This window comes from Rattus norvegicus, chromosome 1 (assembly GCF_036323735.1).
Source record: "Rattus norvegicus strain BN/NHsdMcwi chromosome 1, GRCr8, whole genome shotgun sequence".
In the NCBI taxonomy this organism is placed as follows: Eukaryota; Metazoa; Chordata; class Mammalia; order Rodentia; family Muridae; genus Rattus; species Rattus norvegicus.
In genome coordinates this window covers 77,966,936-77,986,002 of record NC_086019.1, presented here as the reverse complement: position 1 = coordinate 77,986,002, position 19,067 = coordinate 77,966,936, and the positions used below count along the sequence as shown (strand labels likewise).

The 19,067-nt window shown below is 48.3% G+C and overlaps 1 protein-coding gene across 3 annotated transcripts; it reads left to right on the top strand.

Moving 5' to 3' along the window:
* Isoc2a (isochorismatase domain containing 2A) lies at nucleotides 1-18,252 on the top strand. Of its 3 annotated transcripts, XM_039100618.2 has the most exons (7): nucleotides 8-125; nucleotides 2,307-2,332; nucleotides 13,369-13,509; nucleotides 13,619-13,828; nucleotides 14,000-14,070; nucleotides 14,147-14,264; nucleotides 16,637-16,991. In XM_039100618.2, exons 3-7 carry the CDS (start codon nucleotides 13,372-13,374, stop codon nucleotides 16,727-16,729), a joined length of 630 nt encoding a protein of 209 aa, XP_038956546.1. In that variant the 5' UTR covers nucleotides 8-125; nucleotides 2,307-2,332; nucleotides 13,369-13,371; the 3' UTR covers nucleotides 16,730-16,991. The 3 variants fall into 3 exon arrangements, with proteins under 3 accessions (NP_001396071.1, NP_001396072.1, XP_038956546.1); NM_001409142.1 differs by lacking the exon at nucleotides 2,307-2,332 and having other exon boundaries at nucleotides 1-125; nucleotides 16,637-18,252; NM_001409143.1 differs by lacking the exons at nucleotides 2,307-2,332; nucleotides 13,369-13,509 and having other exon boundaries at nucleotides 1-125; nucleotides 16,637-18,252.
* The last annotated feature ends 815 nt before the right edge of the window (nucleotides 18,253-19,067 follow it).

The window sequence follows — 19,067 nt, the reverse complement described above, 5'->3', positions numbered from 1 at the left end:
GCAGACCTCGTGACCAAAGCGGGCAAAACGGTGACCCAGCCCGGAACCAGTGACAGTCCAGTGGGCAAAGTGCCCTGAAGGGACCTAGTGGAGGGGCTGACTGGACTCGAACCTGGTATTGCTGGGTAAGTCCAACGGCCCGTCCTTGCAGACGGGGTAAACTGAAGCCTTGCGGGGTGTCCGGCTGGAGCGGGGCTCCAATTCGTCTCAGGATGGTCCATCAGGGAGGGACGTCAAGCTTCTCCAGAGTTAAGTTTTGTATCAGACCCGGGAGTGGGTGACTCCCACGCTCATTTCTTCCAGGAAGAAAAGTGTCCCAGAGAGGGACTGAAACTCACTCCGGGTCACACAGCTTGGAAATCTGGGTTCCTGTAGTGGTGGCAGTAACCACTTGCCCAATTGAGCAATCCCCAATCCGTACACAGGAAGTCATTTACTTCAGTTTAGGACAGATTTCCATTACAGAGGGCTCTTTTCAGAACCCCCATGATGTCCCTAAATCTCTCTCTAGTCCAGATATTCCCCTTCACTTCTACACGCCCGCCCCACCTCACCCACCCTTCCCCCTCCCCCCTCCCTCCCTCCCTCCCTTCCTTCCTCCTTCCTTTTTCTTTCTTTTCTCCCTCTCCCTCTCCCTCTCTCTCTCTCTCTCTCTCTCTCTCTCTCTCTCTCTCTTTCTTTCTTTCTTTCTTTCTTTGTCTAAGATTGGTCTTTTCTGTCTCAACTCACACCCAGGTTCCACTTCGTCTTCAGATCATACACACCTATCCTGAACTTTTTTCTTTTTTATTCTGTCAGATATTACATCTTGACAACAGTTTCCCCTCCTTCCCTCCCAATACCCCACCCCCCATCCCATCTACTCCTCTTTCTTTTCAAAAAGGGCACACCTGCCCTCACACACCAGCCAAATATAGCATATCAAACTGCAGTAAGACTATGCACCTCCCCTAGTATTAAGGCTGGACACAACAACTCAGTGTGAGGAAAGGGGCCTAAAAGCAGAAAAGAGTCAGAGACAGACCCTGGTCCCACTGTTAGGAGTCCCCCAAGAAGACCAAGCTATACACGTGTGACACATATGCAGAGCGCCTAGGTCAGTCTCATGCAGCCTCCCTGGAGCCTGGTCCAGTCTCTGTGAGCCCCTCTGGACCCAGTGTAGCTGATCCTGTGGGTTGTCTCCTGGTGTCCTTGACCCCTCTGGCTCCTGCAATGCTTCCTCCTGTCTTCTGCAGGACTCCCTGAATTCTGCCTAATGTTTGGCTGTGGGTCTCTGTATCTGTCCCCACCAGTTGCTGGATGAAACCCCTCTGATGGCAGTTGGGCCAAGCACCAATCTATGAGCATAGCAGAATATCATTAGGAATCATTTCATTGGCTTTTTAACTTTTAAAATATTTATTTATTGCCAGGAGGATTGGTTCTATCCTAGGTCTCTGGGCTATCCAGCCTCCCATTTGTGGCCCTCTAAGTAGTAGGGTGGGTTCCCTCTGGTGGCTTGGGTCTCAAGCTGAGCTAGTTATTGGTTGGCCACTCCCACCATTTCTGGTCCACTTTTACCCCAACATATCTTTTTTTTTTTTTTTTTTTTTTGGGTTCTTTTTTTCCGGGCTGGGGACCGAACCCAGGGCCTTGCGCTTCCTAGGTAAGCGCTCTACCACTGAGCTAAATCCCCAACCCCTACCCCAACATATCTTGTGGGCAGGACAGATTGTAGGTCAAAGGTTTTGTGGCAGGGTTGGTGTCCTAGTCCCTCCACTGGAAGTCTTGCCTGATTACAGGAGATAGCTGGTTCAGGCTCCATATCCCCCTCCATATCACTTGAGTGAGTGTTAGCTAGGGTCAACCTCCTAGATAGCTGGGAGTTTGCATTACACTAGTCTAGCTTGTTACTGAGATGCTCCCCCGCCCCCAATTCTAGTTGTCTCTCCCAATAACTCTCTCCCTCCTGCTCCCGCCCACCCCAGTCTCCCCTTGGTATCTAGTGTATTTTGCCTTCCCTTGAGCCCTCCTTGTTACTTAGCTTCTCTGGGTCTGTATGTAGTGTGGTTATGTTTTAGTGATGTCTAAGTGAGTACATGCTACTATATTTGTCTTTCTGTGTCTGGGTTATCTCTCGAAGGATGATTTTTCTTTCTAGTTTCGCTCATGTGTTCTAGATCCATCCATGACCAGGATGTATCATCCCTTGGGTATATGCCCAGGAATGGTGTAGCTGGGTTTGAGGTAGATTGTGTCTTAGTTTGGGCTTTACTGCTGTGAACAGACACCATGACCAAGGCAACTCTTTTTTTTTTTTTTTCCAGAACCGGTTATCTTTATTTTTTGGAAAGTAAGTTGGCTGTGTTAACAAAACCACATTTGCCAGTGTGGGCTGAAAAACCATATGCTAGGCCCCAAGAAAGTCACCCTGAGCCACTGTCCTGACCCTGCTGGCTGACAGGCAAGGGACAGCCACCCAAGCCTAAGGCCCAGTAACAGTACAAACCGTAACAAAATTGCATTCAGCACTCTCTCCCAAGCTTTGAAAGGTAGCAGTCTAGGCTATAAAAAGTCTAGGATCACTTCATAGGAAGTGTTAAGCCTACAGCAAAACAACTTGTAAAAACTCAATAAATTATAGATGGATAAACTTGTAACAGACATCCATTAACATCTGAATCTTCTTTGCAGGGCCAGCCCCTCCCTGGGCACAGGCCCCTTGCCTGGAACACATAACAATTAGAATAATCTGTATGAAAAATACCAGTTCACCTTGAAATCTTTAAAAATCTTCTAAAGAAAGTCCCTATATAATCTCATCCCCCACAGAAGAGGGCCAAAGGAAACAAACAAAAAACAAACAAACAAACAAAACAAAAACAAAAAAACAAATGCTTACTGGAGCCACCATTAACTAGGAGAGCCGCTCAAGCTCCATGGGGCCACGTCCAGCCTTGGTGGGAGGCCAGACGCACATTCTCAGCAACTCCCTAAATTCAACACAAACCTCTTCAGCTGTTAATAAGTTACAACTTAAAATTTCTGCAGGGGTTGGGGATTTAGCTCAGTGGTAGAACGCTTGCTTAGCAAGCACAAGGCCCTGGGTTCAGTTCCCAGCTCCGAAAAAAAGAAAAGGAAAAAAAAATTTCTGCAATACCCTGGGACTAAATGCTATGAACCTGGGGTCGGGGACTAGAGCTCTGAGGGTTGATAAATAGCTTTACAAATATACAGGTCCAGGTACAAACAACACTGCAGTGCCAGAAAAGGCCCCTGCTTCTCGGCCTGCCTGTGCAAAGCAATTCTTATAAAGGACAACATTTAATTGGATCTGGCTTATAGGTTCAGAGGCTCAGTCCATTATCATCAAGGTGGGAGCACGGCAGTGTCCAGGCAGGCAGTGTCCAGGTAGAGCTGAGAGTTCTACATCTTCATCTGAAGGCAGCTAGTAGACTACTCACTTCCAGGCAGCTAGGACTAGGGTATTATTAAAGCCCATCTCTACAGTGACACACCCACTCCAACAGGGCCACACCTCTTAATAGTGTCACTCCCTGGGCCAAGCATATACAAACCGTCACAGATTGATTACAGATTTCCCAAGAAGCCACCATATTGATTTCTTTTTTTCTTTTTTCTTTTCTTTTTTTTGGAGCTGGGGACCGAACCCAGGACCTTGCGCTTGCTAGACAAGCGCTCTACCACTGAGCTAAATCCCCAACCCCTACCACCATATTGATTTCTAAAGTGTTGTACAACTTCGCACTCCCACCAGCATGTGCTATCTGCTGGGGTTTTGCTTAGAGCTATTCTGAAGGGTCTAACATGCAACCTCAGGGTCGTTTTGATTTGTATTTCCCTGATGACTAAGGACATTGAACATTTAAGGGCTTCTCAGCCGTTTGAGATTCCTCTCTTGAGAATTCTCTGTTTAGATCTGTAACCCACTTTTTAACTGGGTTTTTGATTTGTTGGTGCCTGATTTATTGAGTTCTTTATGTATTTTGATATCAGCCCTCTATCACATGTGGAGTTGGTAAAGATCTTTTCCCAGTCTGCGGGCTGCCTATTTGTCCTACTGACAGTGTCCTTTGCCTTACAGAAACTTTTCTTGAGGCCCCATTTGTCCGTTGTTGATCTTAGTGCCTGAGCCATTGGTGTTCTGTTCACTCCTGTGTGTTCGAGGCTATTCCCCACTTTCTCTTCTATGAGATTTAGTGCACCCGGTTTTATGTTGAGGACTTTGATCCACTAGGACTTGAGTTTTGTGCAGGGTGATAGATATGGCTCTATTTGCATTCTCCCACATGCAGACATCCAGGTAGACCAGCACTATTTATTGAAGATGCTTTCTTTCTCCACCATATGGTTTTTGGCTTCTTCTTCAGAAATCAAGGTGGGTCTTCAGTTCCATTCCACTGATGAAGTCTGTTTTTATGACAGTACTGTGCGGTTTTTATTATTATTGTTCTGTAGTACAGCTTGAGGTCAGGGATGGTGATTCCTCCAGAAGTTCTTCTATTGTTCAGGATTGTTTTGGCTATTCTGGGTTTTTTGATTTTTTTCCATATGAAGTTGAGAATTACTCTTTCAAGGTCTGTAAAGAATTGAGTTGGAATTTTGGTGAGGATTGCATTGAATCTGTAGATTGCTTTTGGTAAAATGGCCATTTTTACTCTATTAATCCTGCCAATCCATGAGCATGGGAGGACTTTCCATCTTCTGAGATCTTCAATGTCTTTCTTCAGAGACTTGAAGTTCCTATCCCATAGATCCTTCACTTGGTTAGAGCTACACCGACATATTTTATATTGTTTCTGACTATTGTGAAGGGTGTTGTTTCCCTAATTTCTTTCTCGGCCCGTTTATCATGTGTATAGAGGAGGGCTACTGATTTTTTTTTTTTTTTTTTTAGATAAGCTTGTATCCAGACACTTTGCTGAAGTTGTTTATCAGGTTTAGGAATTCCCTGATAGAATTTTCGGGGTCACTTATGTATACTATCATATCATCTGCAAATAGTGATACCTTGACTTCTTCTTTTCTAATTTGTATCTCCTTGATTTCCTTTAGTTGTCTATTGCTCTGGCTAGAAGTTTAAGTACTATATTGAGTAGGTATGTCAAGAGTGGACAGCCTTGTCTTATTCTTGATTTCAGTGGAATAGCTTCATGTTTTTCTCAGCCTAATTTGATGTTGGCTGTAGACCTGCTGTAAACTATCATTATTGTGTTTATGAATGTGCTTTGTATCCCTAATCTCTCTAAGACTTTTATCATGAATTAAAAGTCTCCCACTGTTAATGTGTGATTTGAGCTTCAGTAATGTTTCTTTTACTATGTAGGTGCCCTTGTGCTTGGGGCATAGATGTCCAGAATTGAGATATCATCTTGGTGGATTTTTCCTTTGATGAGGATGAAATGTCCTTCCCCATTTCTTTTGATTATTTTTGGTTTGTAATCTATTTTGTTAAATATTAGAATCGTTACACCAGCCTGCTTCTTGTCTCCATTTACTTGGAAAATGTTTTTCCAACCTTTGACTCTGAAATAATGACTACTTTTGTTACTGAGATGCGTTTCTTGTATTCAGCAGAAGAACAGACTCTGTGTTTTCATCTGTTCTGTTAGATTGTGTCTTTTTACTGAGAAATTGAGTCCATTTATGTTGAGAGATATTAATGACTAGTGATCGTTAATTTTTGTTATTATTGGTGGTGGTGGTGGTGGTGGTGGTGTGTGTGTTTCCCTTCTTTGGTTTTGCTGCTGAGAAATTATTTTCTGTGTTTCTTGGGTACCCTTAACCTTCTTGGGCTGGAGTTTTCTTTCTAGTATCTTCTGTAGGGCTGGATTTGTGGATCGATATTGTTAATATTTGACTTTGCTGTGGAATATCTTGTTTTCTCCACCATGGTGATGGAAAGTTTTGCTGCATGTGGTAGTCTGGGCTGGCATCTGTGGTCTCTTAGAGTCTTCAAGGCCCTTCTGGCCTTTAGAGTCTACTTTTATATGGTACTTGGCCTTTATCCCTTGCAGCTTTTAATGTTCGTTTTTAGGTCTGTATGTGTAGTGTTTTGATAATTATGGGATGGGGGACTTTCTTTTCTGGTCCAATCTATTTAGTCTTCTGTAAGCTTCTTGTGCTTTTTTTTTTTTTTTTTTTTTTTGGTTCTTTTTTTTTCGGAGCTGGGGACCGAACCCAGGGCCTTGCGCTTCCTAGGCAAGCGCTCTACCACTGAGCTAAATCCCCAACCCCCTTCTTGTGCTTTTATGGGCATCTTTTTCTATGGTTTTGTTGAAACTATTTTCTGACCTTATTATTCTTAGGTTTGGTCTTTCCATAATGTCTCAGATTTCCTGGATGTTTTGTGTCAGAATTTTTTTTTTTGATTTAACATTTTCTTTGACCAATGTATCAGTTTATTCTATCGTATCCTGTACGTCTGAGACTCTCTCTTCCATCTCCTGTATTCTCCTGTTCACTTACCTAGGGTTTCTGTCTCCGGGATTCCCACAGTTTGTGTTTCTTTATTGCTTCTCTTTCCATTTTCAGGTCTTGAAAAGTTTTATTTCCTTCCCCTGTTCGTTTGGGTTTTCCTGGACTTCTCTAAGGGATTGATTCCATTTTCTCTTTAAGGGCCTCTATCATCTTCATCAGATTGTATTTAAGTTCCTCTTCTTGTGCTCTGGCTGTGTTAGGATGCCCAGGGCTTGCTGTAGGAGGATACCTGGACTCTGGTGGTGCCCTATTGCCCTGGCTCTTGTAGACTGTGTTCTCGTGCTGGCCTCTAGGCATCTGGGATTGGGGTAATTATAGGTTTAGCTGCCAGGTTCTGAGTTTATCTTTGCTGGATGGACATTTTCCTCCTTGGTTGCTGTTTCTTTTCTGATCTTCAAGCCAGAGTGGCTTGTGGTTCTGGTGGCCTGTGAGTCAGGTCCAGTAGAGTGTCTCCGCTGGTGTTTTGGTGGCCCGAGTAACCTCTGAGGTTTTGAGTGTCAGCATTGCCTCTGGTGTTCCAGGAGGTAGCATGGCCTCTAGTAGAGCAGTGCTGGCCAGAACTTGAAAAAGAAAAGGAAAGAAAAGAAATAAACACTGCTATAAAATTAGAGTAAGGGTGCAGGGCATTGTAGTGCATGTTGTAATCTCAGGACTCAGGAGACTTGAGTTTGCCAGGAGACTGAGCCAAGCGTTGGAGGCCAGCCAGTTGAACTTAGTGAGACTTTGTCTTTAAAATGAATAAATAGTACCAGGTGGTGCACACCTTTAGCTCCAGCACTCAGGAGGCAGAAGCAGGGGAAATCTGTGAGGTCAAGGCCAGCCTGGTCTATAGAGTGAGTTCCAGGACAGCCAGGGCTGTGCAGAGAAACCCTGTCCGCCCAAACAATTCCACAAAGCCAGGCAGTGCCAGTGCACACCTTTAAATTGCTGTCCTCTATTGCTGTCCAGCTTACTAAAACTGACACCTTTATAGATAGAACACATTACCTCAGGCTGGGAGATTGCTCAGGAGGTAACGCCGTGCCTGTACCCAAGCGTGAAGACCGGAGTTTGAATTCTCAGCACTCATGCCAGAAGCCAGTAGCAGCCATTGTGTGTCTGTGCGTACTTTGTGCAGCACCAGGACCGGGGAGAAAATGATAGACACATTGATGGGTCGGGTGGGGTGAGGGGACAGGTGAGAGCCAGTCTGATGGAATCCTGCCTCCATCTCCATAATGTCAGGATAAAGGCATGCACGACCATGTCCAGTTTATCCAGGGTTTTGTGTATGTAGGCCAGCACTCCATTAACTGAGCTACACCCCCAGCCCCTACTGTTGTTTTTTTGTTGTTGTTTTTGTTTGTTTGTTTGTTGAGACAAGGTCTCTGTGGTGGTTTAAATGTGCTTGGCCCATGAGGAGTGGTACTGTTGGAGGTGTGGCCTTGCTGAAGGAAGTGTGTCACTATGGGGGTGGGCTTTGAGACCCTCCTTCTAGCTCCCTGGAAGACAGTCTTCTTCTGGTTGTCTTTGGAAAAATATGTAGAACTCTCAGCTCCTCCTCCTGAACCATACCTGCTTGCAGGCCGCCATGCTTCCTGACATGATGATAATGGACTGAACCTCTGAATCTGTAAGCCAGCCCCAGTTAAATGTTGTCCTTTATAAGAGTTGTCTTGGTCATGGTGTCTCTTCACAGAGATAACACCCTAACTAAGACAATCTTTCTGTGGAGCCCTGTCTGACTCCCCTAGAACTCACTGTGTAGACCAGGCTGATCTCAAACTCACTGAGATCTGCCTGTCTCTGCTTCCTGAGTGCTGGGATCAAGGGCCTGTGCTACTCTGCCTGGCCTGAGTTTTTGTAAAATAAATATTGATGTCCTTACTACATAACTTAAAAAAAAGTCTGTTGCTTACCACTACCTCCCTCAGTGTCCCTCTGTTGGGTGTCCACCTCCCTCAGTGTCCCTCTGTTGGGTGTCCACCTCCCTCAGTGTCCCCTCTGTTGGGTGTCCACCTCCCTCAGTGTCCCTCTGTTGGGTGTCCACCTCCCTCAGTGTCCCCTCTGTTGGGTGTCCACCTCCCTCAGTGTCCCCTCTGTTGGGTGTCCACCTCCCTCAGTGTCCCCTCTGTTGGGTGTCCACCTCCCTCTGTGTCCCCTCTGTTGGGTGTCCACCTCCCTCTGTGTCCCCTCTGTTGGGTGTCCACCTCCCTCAGTGTCCCTCTGTTGGGTGTCCACCTCCCTCAGTGTCCCCTCTGTTGGGTGTCCACCTCCCTCAGTGTCCCTCTGTTGGGTGTCCACCTCCCTCAGTGTCCCCTCTGTTGGGTGTCCACCTCCCTCAGTGTCCCCTCTGTTGGGTGTCCACCTCCCTCATTGTCCCCTCTGTTGGGTGTCCACCTCCCTCAGTGTCCCTCTGTTGGGTGTCCACCTCCCTCAGTGTCCCCTCTGTTGGGTGTCCACCTCCCTCAGTGTCCCCTCTGTTGGGTGTCCACCTCCCTCAGTGTCCCCTCTGTTGGGTGTCCACCTCCCTCAGTGTCCCTCTGTTGGGTGTCCACCTCCCTCAGTGTCCCCTCTGTTGGGTGTCCACCTCCCTCAGTGTCCCTCTGTTGGGTGTCCACCTCCCTCAGTGTCCCCTCTGTTGGGTGTCCACCTCCCTCAGTGTCCCCTCTGTTGGGTGTCCACCTCCCTCATTGTCCCCTCTGTTGGGTGTCCACCTCCCTCAGTGTCCCCTCTGTTGGGTGTCCACCTCCCTCAGTGTCCCCTCTGTTGGGTGTCCACCTCCCTCAGTGTCCCCTCTGTTGGGTGTCCACCTCCCTCAGTGTCCCCTCTGTTGGGTGTCCACCTCCCTCAGTGTCCCCTCTGTTGGGTCCTTGTGTCCCCTCCCTCAGTGTCCCCTCTGTTGGGTCCTTGTGTCCCCTCCCTCACTGTCCCCTCTGTTGGGTCCTTGTGTCCCCATACCCCACTGAATGAATAAAAGATGAATGAGCACAAACAGGTCCACACAGAAGCGGTGGGAAGGAGCTGCAGAGAAAGCCCCGCGGGAACCCCGACTCATGCAGCAATTTGAGGTTCCAGCAACAACACAGCCTCCTAGGAACACTGGCTGACATGTGCCATTGGCTGTGAAGCCTCAGACCCTGTGGGTGGATAGACTCCATCCATTCAGGGGAAGTGAGGACAAACGTCCGGGCCCCTCTGGAACACAGGTTTTCCTCCTCTTGGAAAAGTGTTACTGGGCAGGTGGCTTCACTAGCCTGTGAGGGGAGATGGCTCATTCCGCGAAGTACGCGTCATAGGTGCATGAACACCATGTAGAAAGTCAGCGCGGGTTGATGTAAAAGCGGGACATGGTTGCGTGTACGTTGTGACCCCAGCCATGGAGGACAGAGTGACTCCGGTTAGTGAGAGACCTTGCCCAAGGCAGTAAGGTGGAGAGCAAAAGAAAAAGATACTGGACATCCTGCTGTGGCCACACATGCATGCACATGTGTACACGAGCACATGCATGCACAGGAGCATGGACACACACACACACACACACACACACACACACACACGCTAAATGGCCAGAACAAACAAAGCCACAGATACAGACAGCCAGGGAGGGGCTGGGGAAGGAGGGATTTGAGGTGACTGTTAATGGATGCAGGGTTTCCACTTGCCATGATGAAAATGCTTCTCCGAGGTTAACAGTGATGGTAGACACATGAATATGCCCCCTGCGCATCTAAATTTAAATTTTATTTTTAATTTTTCTATTGATTTCCTACTTTTAACACCTTTCTTTTAAAAAGATTAATTATTGTTTTATTTTATGTGTATGGATATTTTACCCTCGTGTATAACAATGCACCACATTGTTGCCTGATATTTGCAGAGGCCAAAAGAGGTCACTGAGTGCCCTGGAACTAAAGTTATAGATGGTCGTGAGTTGCCAGGAGGGTGCTGGGAATCAAACCCAGGTCCTCTGCAAGAGCAGCCAGTGCTTGTAACTGCTGAACCATCTCTCAAGCTCCTTCATTGGCTTTTAAAGGCAAGGTCTTATTCCATATTCCTGGTTGACTTGGAACTCTCTATTTAGCCGCAGGCTGGCCTTGAACACTCAGTGATCCTCCTGGCTCAGCCTCTTGAGTGCTGAAATTACAGTCATGGGCCATTTTGGGCATTCCACTGTAGACTCATATATCACATGGCCTTTGTTATGGGCTTTTTCCTAAATATAGTACTTTTGGGGTTCACCAGAGTTGTAAACGCCTATTAGGTTTTCATTAGTTTTTATAACTTGATAATATGCCATGTGTGAGAATCTTCCCAAGACTCAGAAGGCAGATTCAGCAGCAGTGTTTTGTTTTTTTTTTTTTTAAAGATTTATTTATTTATTATATATAAGTACACTGTAGCTGTCTTCAGATACACCAGAAGAGGGCATCAGATCTCTTTACAGATGGTTGTGAGCCACCATGTGGTTGCTGGGAATTGAACTCATGACCTCTGGAAGAGCGGTCGGGCGCTCTTAACCGCTGAGCCATCTCTCCAGCCCCAGCAGCAGTGTTTTTGTACATGGTGTCTTAGTTACGGTTTCCATTGCTGTAAAGAGACACCATGACCAAGGCAACTCTTGTAAGGACAACATTAGTTTGGGCTGGCTCACAGGTTCAGAGGTTCAGTCCATTATCATCAAGGTGGGAAACATGGCAGCGTCCAGGCAGGCATGGTGCAGGAGGAATTGAGAGCTCTATATCTTGATTGGATACATCTTGATACTGCTCCAGGATAAGAGTTCCAGACAGCTAGGAGGAAGGTCTTAAAGCCCACCCCCACAGTGACATACTTCCTCTCACAAGACCACATCTACTCAAGGCTATACCTCCTAATCCACCACTCCCTGGGCCAAACATCCAAACCAGCACACATGGGTCAACCGAGACCGGAGAAGAACTATTGGCCTTTCTGAAAAGGCCAGGTTTTAAGGTTCTTAAAGCCTGGCTTGGTGGCAAATGCTTATTAGCCCAGCACTTGGAAGGCTGATCCAGAAGGGCATCAGTTTAAATTTAAGGTTACCATGGGCTAAATAACAAGACCCCGTGACCCTTTTTTACCTCAAGGATGATGTCCCAGATCTGTATGCCCTTAGACAGATCACCATACTGCTCATGCCTCAGTTTCCCCAGGGGTGGAGGCCTGAATGAGCTCCACTAGTGACAGATAGAAAGTGAATCAACTACTTGTTGATGTCATATAATCCTTATACAAGAAGGAGAAAGTGGGGGCTGGAGAGATGGCTCAGTGGTTAAGAGCACTGACTGCTCTTCCAGAGATCCTGAGTTCAAATCCCAGCAACCACATGGTGGCTCACAACCATCTGTAATGGGATCTGATGCCTCCTTCTGGTGTGTCTGAAGACAACGACAGTGTACTCACGTTAAATAAATAAATCTTTGTTTAAAGAAAAAAAGAGAGAAAATGGGGGTGGGGTAAGGGGTGGGGTGTCACTGGGGCCAAGGCAGACATGCTCAGAAAAGGCTTCCTTAAGAAAGTAGCCCTACCTATGAACAGGGAAGGAGTGAGAAGGGAAGGAGGGAGGGAGGGAGGACACTCCAGGCCGAGGAAGCAGATGAAAAGGCCTGGAGGTGGGAGCAGGAATGCAGGGTGCTTGCATAACAGAACCAAGGGTACAAACCCTGGATGAGTCCATTAACCCTCAACCCCTGCTGTATCCTCAAGGATCCCAAGGACAGCGCGGGGGTGAAGACGAGATGAGGAACAGAGAAGCACATTCAGGAAAATGGCATCTCTCCTCCCCTCTCCTCTCCCAGACCCCCTACCCCACCACTCAACCTCAGTGTACTTGTTATATACAGTTTGTCTTAGTGTTTTACTGCTATGAAGAGACACCATGACCACAGCATTTAATTGGGGCTGGCTTATAGTTTCAGAGATTCAGTCCATTATCATCATGGTGGGAAAAATGCAGTCAGACATGGGGCTGGAGATGGAGCCTAGAGTTCTACATCTTGAGCGGCAGGCAACGAGGAGGAGACTAGCTTGAGCATAGACCTCAAAGCCTGTACCCATAGCAAGGCCACTCCTACTCCAACAAGGCCATACCTCCTAACTGTGACCCTCGCTATGGGCCAAGCATTCAAGCACATGAATCTATGGGAGTCAAACCCATTCACATCACCACACAGTTGAACCGGGAGCTACTTACTCCATCCATACAGATAAACAAGGAGGCTGGCTTGGCTGATCTTAGCAGTGTAAGATTCAAACTTAAGGACAAAGGCTGCCTTAGGCAAACAGCGGGTGGAATTTAGGATAACACCTAAGAGATAGCTGCCCTTAGCAGGGGTCCTTCACCACCCCCTCTGCATGACAAAGATATTTCCCCACCAAGGGCCTCCAGTAAATTCGAAGCACAATAGGCGGCCACCAATGAGTTCAAAAGGTAATAGGCCCCACCAAGAGAAATAACCAACTCACGCTGTAACCTAAAGCCTATACCCTGAAACAGTATAGAGTGTGTGGGCCTCTGTTCTTCAGGGTCACCTCTGTCTGTACTGGGTCATTAAACCTCTTCCTTATCAGTCCCCATCTCCGTGTTTTCATGAGTGGGACCTCCTGGACGTAGGGCTGATCAGGTCCTACAGCAGGAGCAGCCTCTGTGGAGGGCAGTTTGCAGGCCATAAACATCATGGGTGGGAGAGAGCTACGGTGGACATTTCCTGCACACATTGCCAATATTCGCGCTCAGACTTGACAAAGGCTTTGCCCGTTTCCCATGTTTCTGAGGGTTTGGGTCTTGACATGGTCGTGGTGTGTCAAAACCACACATTTACTAAGCTCTTCACTGAATCCCTATAGTCCTCCCCTGTCCCTGCCTACTGTCCCTCTGTCCACCCCCAGACAATGGCAGCAGCCAGGGCTAGCCTGGGCCGGATCCGCCCAGAGTCCTCCATCCTGTTCCTATGTGACATGCAGGAGAAGTTTCGTCCCAGCATAGCCTACTTCCCACAGATTGTGTCAGTGGCTGCTCGAATGCTTAAGGTACGTAGCGCAGTCTTCTCAAGACTCAAGCCCTCCTCCCTCAGACCCCAGGAATCCAGTCCCTTGCCCTCACCTTGAGATCCAGCCCTTTGTCTCTTTTCCCACGTAGGTGGCCCGGCTGCTAGATGTCCCCATCTTGCTGACAGAGCAGTACCCACAAGGCCTGGGCCCCACAGTTCCTGAGCTGGGCGCTCAGGGCATTAAGCCAGTGAGCAAGACTTGCTTCAGCATGGTGCCCAGCTTACAGAAGGAGCTGGACAGGCGCTCCCAGCTGCAGTCTGTGCTGCTCTGTGGCATCGAGACCCAAGCCTGCATCTTGGTGAGACCCTGTCTGACCCCTGGATTCCCCATCCTCACCTCCTGCCCTGGGGCCCTGGCTGAGCTTCCCTCAACCCTCATTCTCAGTACCCAGCTCAGACTGGGACTTCCCAGTTCCTCACTGGGAGCCCTGCTTGTGCTCTGGGTCTGGACCTGACCTCTCTGCCCTTAGAACACGGTTCTGGACCTCCTTGACCGGGGACTGCAGGTCCATGTGGTGGTGGACGCCTGCTCTTCTCGAAGGTGAGAGGGGAAAAGGGCGGGTATGTATGCTGTGGTGTCCCTGACACACATGGTCCTTCCTCTCTCTCTCCTGCAGCCAGATTGACCGGCTGGTGGCACTGGGCCGTATGAGACAGAGTGGAGCTTTCCTGTCCACCAGCGAATCACTCATTCTGCAGCTTGTGAGGGATGCTGCCCACCCCCAGTTCAAGGAGGTATTGGGCCCTTTGGGCTTTTGTACCTTTCTCCCCCCCCCCCCCCCCCCCCCGAGCTGAGGACTGAATCCAGGGCATTGCGCTTACTAGGCAAGCGCTCTACCACTGAGCTAAATCTCCAACCCCTTGGGCTTTTGTGAATAGAAGAGTTATCCCTCCTTTTGATATAGGGCTCCTGTGTCCCAGGCTAGCCTTGGGCACACAGCGTAGTCAGGGGTGAGTTTAAACTTCTGCTCTTCACGTCTCTGCCAACCAAGCGATTTTACAGGCACACACACCACTACACCCAGCTGGCTTTTTTGTTTTTGTTGTTTTGTTTTGTTTTGTTTTGTGACAGAGATTCTCTGTGTAGCCCTGGATGTCCTGGAACTCATTCTGTACTCTGTAGATCAAACTGGTCTCCAACTCAGATATCTACCTGCTTCTGCCTTCCAAGTGCACCACCACCACCCAGCATGGTTTCTTAATTTATTTTCATTGTATCATGTATGAGTGTGTGTACATTCGTGTCTGCATGTGTGTCTTCGTGTGTGTGTGTCTGTGTGTGTCTGTGTGTGTCTGTGTGTGTGTGTGTGTGTGTGTGTGTGTGTCTGTGTCTGTGTGTCTCTGTGTGTGCATGCACTCACTTGAGGGAGTCAGTTCTTTCCTTCACCCATATGTGTTCCCAGGACAGAACACGGTCAGGCTTGAAGACAAGTGCCTGTGTTCGCTGAGCCAGGTTGCTGACCATGGCCCTTTCTGTTTTTCTGTTTCGTTTTGGTTTTTTGCTCCCCCAGCCCCAACTCTTTGAGACATTCTTACTCTGTAGCTCAGGCTGGCCTCAAATTCATGGCAATCCTCCTGCCTCAGCCTCCTGAGAACTGGGATTACAGATATGCACCATTATGCCTTACTGAGGAATGAATACCATTTTTTTAGGCTTCTGAAAAACATCCAGGGGCAGGGCAGGCTGAAATAGCAGTGTGACATTAAGTATCACAGAACAGAGCAGTGTGACCGGTCAGGAGGCCCCTTCACAAATTCTGGAAGCAGCCGTGGCCCTTCACCAGGGTAGAGGCAGTAGACATACACACTTTGGTTTCCTGGAGATTAACCAATGATGCTAATGTGGTTGACTACTCCTGTTCAAGAGGGAGTTGTGTAAATGGGTTGAGAGTTCATAGGCACGGTTTGGACCTGTGCAGGATCTGAGGGCCTAAAGAATGAAGGCAAAGGTAAGACTAGTGAAGAAGACGAAGAGACCCCAAGAGGGAGCCGTCTACCACTAGTGGTCCAAGGCAACTGAGCAGACCAAGATGGTGGGCGATTAGCTCAACCAGGCAGATGCATCGAGAAATAGATGAAAAGGAATACCATTTTTTTCTTTTCTTCCATTTTTGTGTGCCTTCGTGCAGAGTGAGTGTACGTGAACATTTGCATGCATGTGGTGGGAATATGTGTGTGTGCATGCATGTGGAGGCATGAGGTTCGTGTCTAGAACATTCCTTGATCACTCTTCCACCTCATACTTACAGGCAAGGTCTCTGTCAAACCTGGAGCTTGAGGATGTGGGTAGCTTCTCACTGGCCAGCTTGTTGTGGGATTTAGACTGGAATTATAGCGGGCCCTGCCCAGCCAGCGTTTATGTGGGTTCTGGGCATCAGAACTTGAGTCTTAACACTTGTACACATGTTTTATACATTGAATCGTATCCTCAGCCCATTCCCAGGTGATTCCCCCTGCTTTTAGGACAGGGGCTTACTATATAACCATGGATGGTCTGAAACTCTAACTGTACATCAGGCTGGCGTCAAAATCAGAGATCTGCTCGCTCTGCCTCCTGAGTGCTCTGTTAAAGGTGTGCACCATGTCCAGCTCCAGAATAATTTTTTTTTCTTTTTTTCGGAGCTGGGGATCGAACCCAGGGCCTTGTGCTTGCTAGGCAACAGAATAATTTTTAAAATGTTTTTTATTTTACTTTATGTATGTGGATGCTTTGCCTGTTTATATGTTTTACAGCTCATGTGTGCAGTGCCCAAGGAGTCCAGAACAGGGCACTGGATCTTTTGGAACTGGAGTTAGAGTTGCAAGTGGCTTTGTGGGAGGTGGGAACTGAACCCAGATCCTCTACCAGAACAGAAATGCTCTTTTTTTTTTTTTTTTTTTTTTTGGTTCTTTTTTTCGGAGCTGGGGACCGAACCCAGGGCCTTGCGCTTCCTAGGTAAGCGCTCTACCACTGAGCTAAATCCCCAGCCCCCAGAAATGCTCTTAATGGTTGAGTCGTCTCTCCAGCCTGCAGGAGAACTTTTTAGCAGAGTGATTGGCTTGAGGAGAGAGGCTGCAAGGAGGACCAGAGAGATGGGGCTTCTCAACTTCTTGACCTCTGTCCACAGATTCAGAAGATCATTAAGGAGCCAGCCCCAGACAGCGGGCTGCTGGGTCTATTCCAAGGTCAGAACCCCCTCTTGCTGAACTCCAGGCCCTGACTGAGATGAGAGTGTTACTCTGTCATTGGTGGAAGCGGCTGCCCTGTGGGAGGGGAGGGGTGTAATGCCTCCTGGTGCAAGAGCTGGTCCTGGAAAAGCAAAAGAGACTCCTGGGTGCTGGAAGGGGTTGGGGACAGGAGGTTGACTGAAGAGGGGTGGAGGGGGAACTCTGCTTAGGTCTACCTCACGAGCAGAGGGCAAAGAAGTGTCACAGACTAGGACTCATACTCTGAATAAACATTGATGTGGCTGTGGACTGAAACATTGTTGGGGTTTGCGGGGTGCTACTAGAGCGTGCAGGTAGAGAAGGAGATGGGTCTTTGGAGGTTGAGGGGAGGGGAATATCTCTTCCCAGCCCCAAGCCGGGGCTAACGGAGGCCATGTCTGCATGGTAGGCAGTGTGTGTATCTTGAAGAGTTTCTGGCTGACCCCACGTCTTAGGGTTTCAGCTGCTAAGACAAAGCACCATGACCCAAAAGCAGGCTGGGGAGGAAAGGGACACTACCAGATCAGTGTCCGTCATTGGGGAAAGTCAGGACAGGAACTCAAGCAGAGCTGGAACCTGAAGGCAGAAGCTGATGCAGAGGCCATGGAGGGGCGCTGTTTACTGCCTTGCTTCCCATGGCCTGCTCAGCCTACTTTCTTGTAGAACCCAGGACCGCCTGGCACCACCCACAATGGGCTATGACCTTCCACACTGACCACTAGTTGAGAAAATGCCTTACAGCTGGATCTCATGGAGGCATTTCCTCAACTGAGACTGTTTTCTCTCTGAGGACTCTAGCTTGTGTCAAGTTGACACACAAAGCCAGCCATACAGCCCATCCCAAATAGTACTTGTGCCCAACCCTGCTGGCCCCTCTGACACAACAACTCGTACATCCTGCAGGCCTCACATCCAAGCTCTGCTACCCCGAGAGGGAGCTGGGCGCCGTGTTACCACGGTTGCAGAGGCCACTTAGAACCCACATGACTAAACCAGGAAAAACATTTCCCTAAACAGCCTTTCTCTGGAGAGCACCCACTCGGCTTTATAGCATCCTGTAGGCTTGCACTGAGGTGCCAGAGAAGAGCCTGGAAGACCAGGCAGTGTGTGTCAAGGACAGGTTTCCTTCATGGAGCCCTTGCCTGGGCAGTCCATGAAGCTGTGGAGGGGAAGCCTAAGTTGCAGTGGAGACATCAGGGTGTTGGAGATGGCCCTCGGAGAGACAGATGCACTGTTCTTTTCAGGAGAAAGTCTTCCAAATGAGTTTACCTTTTTATACCCATCACCACTCTTGGCAGGTAAAGTAAGGTTTCCTGGACCACAAGCACGCTGGTACTGGGGCAGTTCTGGTAACGAAGGAGACAGTGCCTAAGTGATTACCGAGGCGGGGCGGGGCGGGGCGGGGCGGGGAGGGCGGAGCACACAGAGCATGGATACACAAGACACAGGTTTTCTTTTCCAACCGAGCAGTGGATGCATACTATTTCGTACTGTTCAGAACGATATGGAAATTAAAATGAATGCTCTATTTCTGGAATTTTCTGTGTGGTATTTGAAGACCAAGACCGATTGTCTGAACTAAAACTAGAGAGATCTCGGATTACATGGGGGGAAAGGAGGGAGGAAATCACTGGATTTTCTCAGATTCCAAATCCCATGAACTAATTCTTTATAATCTCTTTCTGAAGAAAGCTGGATCGGCAGAACTATCCATGTCTATCTGGTGATATCTTCGTAAGACAACCGGTCAGCTGACTGAAGGATAAATACTTGATCCTCCTCATGATGGTCCCTACCCACCCACCCGCCCACCCAGGGACCAGATATAGGAAAGACAGGCCAGCACGGATCTTCTTTCAAGCCCCTTAGGACTGGGTCTGCAGGTCAGAATGTGCTGGCCTTGAAAACCAAAGACTACTATGGCTTTCACAGAGGAGTGACACCCTTACCTCCATATCTTTGTATTTTGGGGGCCCCAGGGCCCCTCCCGAGCTGGCATTTTCTCATTTGCTTGTTTGTGGACACCTTCCTTACTCAGATTTTCCAGGCATAATCTTGCTGGCTGCTACAGTCCCAGACTCTACACGTAAGTGCACACAGCTCTCCACATCATCGTGGGGACTCAGGACAGGGAAAGGGAGACTGGTATATTTCAGCCCTCAAACCGTAAAGCCAGCACCCAGCCCGAGCGACGTGGACACTGGAGCCCCCTCGTGGAGCATTCTCAAAGCACAAGCTTGTGCACTCAGGTCCTGCCTGGCTGGCTGGTTAAACCAGCGGCTGGGACTGGGCTAGCAAGAGTATGCTGTCCTAGCCACAGCAGTGGTCATCGTGTGCCAGCTTCGAGTCTGA